The sequence below is a fragment of the Micropterus dolomieu genome, linkage group LG19 (assembly GCF_021292245.1).
Source record: "Micropterus dolomieu isolate WLL.071019.BEF.003 ecotype Adirondacks linkage group LG19, ASM2129224v1, whole genome shotgun sequence".
In the NCBI taxonomy this organism is placed as follows: domain Eukaryota; kingdom Metazoa; phylum Chordata; class Actinopteri; order Centrarchiformes; family Centrarchidae; genus Micropterus; species Micropterus dolomieu.
In genome coordinates this window covers 30,554,071-30,562,793 of record NC_060168.1, presented here as the reverse complement: position 1 = coordinate 30,562,793, position 8,723 = coordinate 30,554,071, and the positions used below count along the sequence as shown (strand labels likewise).

Here is an 8,723-nt window from a genome sequence, read left to right as displayed (position 1 = left end):
CCCCATCAACAACAACACCCTCCACTACAACCCCAATCACAGAAACTCCCACCACTATCACCCCGTCAACAACAACCTCCACTACAGAAACCACCACTACAACCTCAGGTCCAGTAACAGGTACACTGGTTCATACAACATATACAACTAAACAGCAATATTTAAATACCACACAACAACCCAGCACCAAACCTGCCACAACCAAGGAAAAAACAACAACAAACACTTCAACCTTTCCATCTTCAACACCAGGCAGCACAACTTCATGTTCCTGCAAGTACATGGATCAAATTTTCTTCCCTGGTAAGCAATGGGCAATTGTCATCAGTTTGTTTTTCATGTTATTCTTACAATGCAACCTTGCACATCTGATCACAACAGTCCCCCTAAACTGAAAGGTGTTTGTACTGTTAGTTAAATTATGTTTGCATTGAGATCTATTATCAAAATCTGCATTCTGAATTGACCTGTATTTCTTCTTCGAAACTCTTACCGAAATGTGGTACAACTGATACCTATTGGCAGTACGTGTGTTCCAATGAGACAATTGGCTGATTCTTTTTCCATGTACTAGTGACTCCAACTGGTTGGCCATGGCGCCTGCAAAGTTGTGGGATAAGAGACCAAAATTAGCAAGTTTGGTGATGACAATATCCTTACTGGCAGTATGGCCAGAGCGTTTAGCAATTGGAACCATATGTATCCAAAAATTAGAGTTATATTCACAAAGGATGCATTATAAAGATAACTCTCACACTGACATTTATCTTGTTTTCTCCCCCAATTAGTCGTTTTGATCTAATTGCCTTGGTTTTATTCTCATATAGGTAACTTCATGTACAATAAGACTGACGCAGAAGGTTGGTGTTTCACAGCATATTGCAATTTGACATGCAATGTTGTGAAGCTTGCTAGACCATGCCACTCCACTATTAGTCCTGCGACAACATCCCCAACGCCTATCGACTGTCTATTTCTCAGGCCACCCAGAAAGGTATTTGAATTCAGTTACATAAACATGTAATTGAAAGGAACTATCTTAAAATGGATCTATCTTAAAATAAAAATGATCTCATTATGTATGGACCTCCAAATCATTAAAAAGTTTTATATGAACTTGGTTCCCAGGGCCTCTATTCTGAGAGAGCTTAAAAACAAGGTTTTTTAATACCTTAGATAAGGGGAATGAGCTTTGAGTGTCATACTCTGACTGATCTTAAATTAATAAAAAATATCAACTAAAAGTGCTACAACACTTACTAAATTCAACATGCAATTACTGATTAATTTCAGATGTCTACAATACCTCATTTAATAATTTTAAAATGGCTGCTTGTTTGTTGTTTCATACCTTAGTTCTTCCCTGGAAAAAGCTTACAGTATTGTATAGTAAAACAAGCATTTCAACGATGAGAGATTCATAACAATACACGTGCATATGCTATATTTCAACTTACATTTATGTAAAATTCTTTCATTGTTTCCTGATTTGCATAGATTATAGATTTACAGTATATATGTTGTGGATGTGTGCAACTGGCAGGTTCAAAGATAATATTTATTTTACTTGTGGTAGATTGTCAAAAGTACTACTTTTCCCTATACAGGATGGTGAGTCCTGGAGTCCAGATACCTGCAGCAGAGCAACATGTGATAAGGGAAAAGTAATAGCAGAACATGTGCCTTGTAGCCCAGTGACCATGCCTGTATGTGAGAATGGGAAGCCACCCGTTAGGGTTTATGATAAAGGAGGCTGCTGTTTCCAATACCACTGCCAATGTAAGTTCAAATGAAACCCTTTTAAAATGCCACATTCAAACAACATCTTAAAACTGCTACACATTCTGTATAAGCAAAATACAATATATGCTGTTTTTCTTTGATGTAACACTGAATCTAATATTTGCAGGTTTATGTGGTGGCTGGGGAGATCCTCACTACGTGACATTTGATGGCCAGTATTACAGCTTTCAGAAAAACTGCACATATGTACTGGTCAAAGAGATCATTCCTCAATACAATTTTAAGGTTCTTATCGACAACGAAAACTGTGATGCCTCTGGAACTGTGACCTGTGTCAAATCCTTGAAGGTGTATTACAAAAAGTATGAAATTATTCTTACACAGAAGAGAATACCAAAGACCGTGAACATGGTAAGTTTTGCCATAACACACTGTCTTAACTCTATTGTTTTATGTGAATATATTTAAATTATATTAAATAATAATTTAAAATGTTGAAACTGTTTAGGTATATGTCGACGGAGTCCAGAAATTCCCAACCTACTCTAATAATGACTTCATCATAACAAGTACAGGAATTCTGATGCTTTTGAATATCTCGGCAATTGAAGCAACTGTGTCGTTCAACGGGCTTTTATTCAGCATTAACTTGCCATTTTCCCGTTTCAATAACAACACAGAGGGACAGTGTGGTAAGCTGATAATCGATTTGCTGTTTGAAAAATATGTTGAACAGCAAATATGGCTGCACGTTACGTCAATAACACATGGGTTGTAATATCTGACATGTTAACATTTACATTCACAAGGTACCTGTGACAATAACATGAAAAATGACTGCAGATTACCAAATGGCCAGATTGATCCCTCATGCTCTCAGATGGGACAGTGGAATGTAACAGACAAGTATAAGCCATATTGTCAAGTTCCTCCACCACCACTAATACCCTCTCCCCCACCCCCACCACCCTGCAAATCTACAATTTGTGATATTTTGACCAGCAAGTAAGAGTTTACAGAATACACATGACGACAATATGTCAAATTATTCCGATCTATCCCTCGGATTGACAGACTTTCTTTTGATTTGTGCTTTAAGGGTTTTTGAGGAATGCAACAAAGTAATCTCACCACAAAACTTCATTAAGGCCTGTCAATTTGATGTTTGCCACACAAATACCACCCTCGGTTGTTCAAGTGTGGAGGCGTATGCCCTATTGTGTGCTGGAGCATCTGTCTGTGTAGACTGGAGAAGTGCTACAAACGGAAAGTGCGGTAGGAGTTTTTTGTTTTAGTAGAAAGCAAACAACATTATTTCCAGATGTCCAAGTTACCTTTTTTCATCATTTTGATGTTTAAATCCACTTTCTTTTATTGTAGAATATACATGTCCACCATCTCAAGTCTATAAGGCTTGTGGACCAACTGTTGTACGAACTTGCAATGCAAGGTAATCACCCAGTTCTGTTTTGCATTATCTTAAATTAAATGTCAGCAGCTTGTAATTTAACAAGATTAAGAGTCTATAGCCAGGCTAGTGGCTCTTGGAGCCTGTACTTGGGCTGAGCTTGATGCAAACATCAGCATGCTAACATGCTCACAATGACAATGATAACATGCTGAGTAATGTTTACCATGCTATCCATCTTAGTTTAGCGACTAGATGCACATGCTAATTAAACTCAAAGCAAGTATTTGGTGTAAACCAAAGTATAGGAAAAAATTAAAATTTGACTTGATGGTGGCACTAGATGAAAAGTAAAGGAATCATCATATTGATTACAGTTGATCCTGAGGGCGACATATGTCTGTACCATATATGTCTGTACCAAATACCATTCCAATCCATCTGATTTCTTTATACGTTTCACTTAAAACCACACTTCTACTTCATGGTGACTCTAGAGGGGAAGTCAGGGGGTCACCAAAGTCATTAGGATTCATGAATGTTTGTACAAAATGTCATGGCACCGAGTCCAATAATTGTTGTGATATTTCAGCCTGGCCCAAAGAGATTGACCAACACAGCATTATGCACTTTTTATGTCTGAAATTATTCTGTGTGTTTTTCACCATTAATTGTCTTCATATTTAGATACAATGAGAAATACACACAACCATGCCAGGGAGACAATTGTAATTTATTCAGAGAGGGATGTTTCTGTCCTGACGGGAAGACTTTGTTCAGTTCCACCTCTGACACCTGTGTCTCCTCCTGTAAGAGCATTTTCTTTGTGAAAGAAAAAATATTTTTTGGGGAATTACTTAATGTACAGGTAAACTGACATTACTATGTATTGTTTAAGGTTGCACTGGTCCTGATGGCCAACCTAAAAAGGTAAATGCACCAATACATGACTACATGACATGACTAATACATGACACTGTGAATCATTATTTACAGTGTATTTTTTGCTGTAACAGCATTTGTTTTGTTCCGTCACTCAAACAGTTTGGTGAGACTTGGCAGAGTGGCTGTCAGCAGTGTTCTTGTGATATGGAAACTCTGAGTGTTCAGTGTAACCCTCTCACATGTCCCACTCAAAAACCAATCATCTGTACTGAGGAAGGTGAGGTGTTGGTGAATAGCACATTGGACTGCTGTGAGATACAGAAATGTGGTGAGTGATTTAAAGTGCCACACCTACATCTGCTGACATAATGTTTTAACACAGATAGGTATTATCTTTTTAAAAACGTGATTTAAAGGACACTTCACCAATTTTACACATATTTTATTCCAGGACTGTCTTATTAAACCGCATTAGTTTTAGCTAGGTGTACCTAAGAAACAGGCAACAGACCTTTTAACACAAAGCCTTAGAGAAGGAAAGCATAACAAAATGATGCATTATGGGAATTGTAGAATCCAGCATTTCTTGGACTCTGCAATTTTGATTGTTATTTTTCATGTCGGTTTCGCACAAGTCCTTCAGCTTTGCAGAACTGCAATGCTAAATTAAAAAGTATTTACCGAAAATTTAGATATATATGGGAAATGTGTTGAGTAAGTACATGCTTAAAGGCACACAAACACCAACTGTGCAGATTTGGAGGTTTTACCATTTAACTGTAATCACTATTGTTGTTAGTTTAACATTCCTCTATTAAAACCCCCCAATAAAAACTGCAAAAGATGGTGAGAAAGGTATGATGGTGTGCCTATTTTAAATAAAAATTCTACTGAAATTGACATTTGAAATGACTGGCTAGGATGGCACTTTGGATATCTGGTAAGACTAGAGAAAGCAGCGGCTGCTGATGTTTATCATGAAACATTTTTCAATCTATGAAAAATGGTGTTCATCCCTAATAGCCTATTTTCCAGGTACAAGGTAGATTTATTTGTCACATTACAACAGATTGTAAAGTGAAATTGAGTTTGTAACTCCCTTCTGGTACATAAAAGTACTTTCAATCATTCGAGTTACTGTCTGTTTAACCAAACCATTTTTGGTAATCTTGGTTTAATTTTATGTTATATTCACCAACCCTGGAAATGTCTTGCCTTTAAACCAACAGAATGTGACAAGGACCGCTGTTCGTTGCCACCACAGTGCAAACTGGGATTTAATTTGAATGTCCAAATCTCAAATGATGTTTGCTGCCCCTCTTACAGCTGTGGTAAGCTTTGCATAGAGGTTTCTATTATATTTATAGTATTAGTTTATCTTAGGCTTAAAACTAAACTAAGCATGTGTCTTTAATATGATCAAATTTTTTTATCCAGTACCCACAGGTGTCTGTGTCTTCAGTGATGTTGAGTACAAGGTAAAGTATAATATTGTACATATTTTGAATGTGCTGTGTTAAATGTAAGCTTGCTTGTTCAGGTGTTACTAAAACTATGCAATCTTTGTAGTTTATTCTAAATGAAATACAATCTTAAGAATAATATTTAAGTTAAATATAGCTCACCATTCTTCTCTGTCATCAGACCAGAGTGACTTTTAATTTGCTGGCCTTTATTTGAAATAGGCTTAGATTTTACATTTTATTTTATTACAGCCAGGTACGAATTTCACCAAAAGCCCATGTGAACAGTGCCAATGTACTGAAACTGTGGATCCCAACAGCCAGTTGAACGCCATTGAATGTTACATGATCCAGTGTGACACAACTTGTCCAAAGGTACTTTTGCATAAAAAATTTATATTTCAGTTATTGTTCTTCTTTTTTTAATAATTTAAATTTTAAAAGTTATTTATTATAAAGTCACATATTGTGCAAAAATATTTAAAATGAGCACATGCTTAATCACTCACTCATATGCTAGACGTGTACTGTTGATCTGAGTAACAGTTTCTGATGCATAGACTTTGTTATTTATGTGCACATGATGATAGGCTTGAAGAAGTCAATTTTGGAAATGCAGTCTCACGCAGGTTTTGACTCACGATAGCTATGCTTGAACAGATAAAAATATATAATTTTCCAATAATATCTTATACTTTTGCAAATAAAACCAGAACTATCAGAAGGGTTAGATACCACTTGGGGATCAGGAAAAAAGTTTTACAAGTCTTTGTAGAATTGGGATGAAACCATCCTAAGGGGTGGACTTATTTTCCACACACTATGAATTACTAGGTACTGTATGAACGCATTTAAGTGATTAAAGTTGCAGACCACATTGATTTGTGCATTTCCTTCAAATAGGGCTATGAGTATGAAAACCAACCTGAACAATGTTGTGGATCATGTAAAAAGACAAGCTGTGTATTGGAGGTCCCAGGCTCCACTACTCCGATCATTATTGAAGTGAGTACAGTGAAATGTCTATAACCTTAAATTGTGGCATTACTGTTGTCAGAATAGTTTATGTTCACTAATTGACCATTGCTACACTTCTGATAGCCTTCTAAGTCTTGGTCACCACCAGATGACACCTGTACCAAGTACGACTGCCAGAAGGGGGTGGATGGTTTGATAACCACTAAACACCAAATAACATGTCCAGATTTTGATCCAGAGAACTGCATTCCTGTGAGTAGAATCCAGACCTGAAAGAAGCATATTTTATTTCTGGCAGCTAAATATCTTTCAAAACTCTGAACTGATACTGGCTTATCTTACAGTGCACTTTGCATCCAAACTGTATCTCAAACCATTTTAAAATAGGCACTGCAGGCCAGATACAGATAAATGTATATGAAAATGGACTGAAATATAAATACTCTAAGTTAATGTATATAGTTACAACAATATGAGGGACATAAATATAACAAATGTGCAAAAGTACAAGAGAAAATAGTTTTATTTTGCCTTGTGCAAAAGCTCCAATCATACAAGTGACTCATGTGTGACTTTATATCTGTCAGCGCTGTTGATCTGCATATATTACAATCTGTATTGTTTATATTACAGGGAACTGAACAAACTGACATGAACGGTTGTTGCAAAAATTGTAAGTATGAGTCTATTAAACTTATCAAAGTTACACAGTATTATCCAATACATTTTTAAAATGCAATTACATGTAAATATAGATCTTCATAAACCTTAAGTTATAAGTTTCTTCATTTAAATTACTTAACTTACAAGTGAGCCCTTGGTGCTTGATCTAATGATTATTTGCATCATTGATCAATATGTTGATATTTTTTTATTAATAATTTATCAAATGTCATAAATAACAAAAAATGTTCCAGAGAATAAGATTTTGCCTTCTGATTCCTTCTTTTGTCAGAACATCAGTCACTTGTCGAATCTGTGGTCACTCATAAACTATAATGGTGTTTTGTTTTGCATGAAAACAGCCTGGCCAGAATACATTTGTAAAAACTCTTTATTTTATTGTGCCACTGAAATGATGGTGTGAGTCATCATCATTTCAGCAAAGTAAAATAAAGAAAACATACTGTTTTTGCAGCCAGATGAAAAGGGTCCTCTTGTGTAATTCACAGGTACCATTCGTTATAACTGTCAACTGAACAGGACCACCACCTATCTGCAGACAAAGAACTGCAAGTCAGTTGTGCCAGTGGAAATCACAGCCTGTGAGGGATCTTGTGGAGCATCCTCATCAATGTGAGATTTATAACATTGTATCTCTGAAGGATATAAAGTACAAACTACTTAACTCAATCAAGCTAAAACCACCTGTCTAGTTTTCACGTCATTTTTAAGATAAATGTTTGTTTGCATTGAACAGCAGGTGACTGACACTGATCTTGTCCAAAACTGTCCGGTTTTACAGGTACTCCGCGGAGAGGAACAGTTTCATGCATTCATGCTCATGCTGTCAGGAGAAGGCTACCAGTCAGAAGGAGGTGGACATGATCTGCGCCGATGGCAGCAAGATAAAGTTCTCCTACATTTCAGTTGACCAGTGCGGTTGCCAAGTCGCTAAATGTCATGAGAACACATAGAAAGATTTTGAAAGAAGCTAAGCTTAAATGAAAATCTGACTATTATACTTAAAAAGTTGAATAATTCCTCTACAAAAACTATTAGAGAATCAAGACACAATATGCAGAAACCACCAAAGATACACCTTTGTGTATTCAGCAGGCCTAAACCTTTTGACATGTTGTGGTCTGAAATTTCCCACACCTCTGGAAATGGGCCCTTTGTACTTTGACAATACTTTTCATCACTTTCACATGTATTGCCATGGAGGCAGGTCCGCATAGTACCCTGTGACGACAACACATATTTGTGTCATGGTGTCTCTTTTAGCTATTGAAGAGATTGTTCCTTTAATCAGACTTTGCAATGTGGTATTTTCAGTCTTCAGGGTGTTTCTTTTTCTTTTACTGTATACGTCTTGAGAGCTAAAATACTCTAGAATGGCTTCAAAATGACAGTTCATTTCAAAATATTGCTTTTAATTTGAAATGATTGTTGCTCATAATTTCTAACAGCATCCGTAAAAATTATCTCTCATCTCATTGAATATATAAATAAAAGAATATATAACCTTTCTTTTTCCAACATCTGAATGTCTTCAACGTAATTAAAACTCAGGTTCACTGATG

At 36.2% G+C, this 8,723-nt stretch overlaps 1 protein-coding gene across 1 annotated transcript; it reads left to right on the top strand.

The window, feature by feature from the left end:
* Positions 1–6: 6 nt before the first annotated feature.
* On the top strand, positions 7–8,723 carry LOC123957453 (intestinal mucin-like protein). The gene is made up of 20 exons (XM_046030266.1): positions 7–120; positions 253–303; positions 828–994; positions 1,608–1,779; positions 1,910–2,154; positions 2,252–2,435; positions 2,553–2,748; positions 2,843–3,018; positions 3,124–3,193; positions 3,839–3,960; positions 4,050–4,081; positions 4,196–4,364; positions 5,266–5,367; positions 5,474–5,514; positions 5,752–5,874; positions 6,403–6,504; positions 6,601–6,729; positions 7,111–7,150; positions 7,650–7,773; positions 7,943–8,723. Exons 2-20 carry the CDS (start codon positions 282–284, stop codon positions 8,112–8,114), a joined length of 2,388 nt encoding a protein of 795 aa, XP_045886222.1. The 5' UTR covers positions 7–120; positions 253–281; the 3' UTR covers positions 8,115–8,723.

What these genes read in the sequence shown, in the direction of transcription:
- LOC123957453 (XM_046030266.1), top strand. Translation starts at nt 282, where the DNA reads ATGGATCAAATTTTCTTCCCTG. An exon ending in TGTGATATTTTGACCAGCAA is followed by an intron (nt 2,749 to 2,842) that starts GTAAGAGTTTAC and finishes TTGTGCTTTAAG; the next exon opens with GGTTTTTGAGGAATGCAACA. An exon ending in TGCTACAAACGGAAAGTGCG is followed by an intron (nt 3,019 to 3,123) that starts GTAGGAGTTTTT and finishes CTTTTATTGTAG; the next exon opens with AATATACATGTCCACCATCT.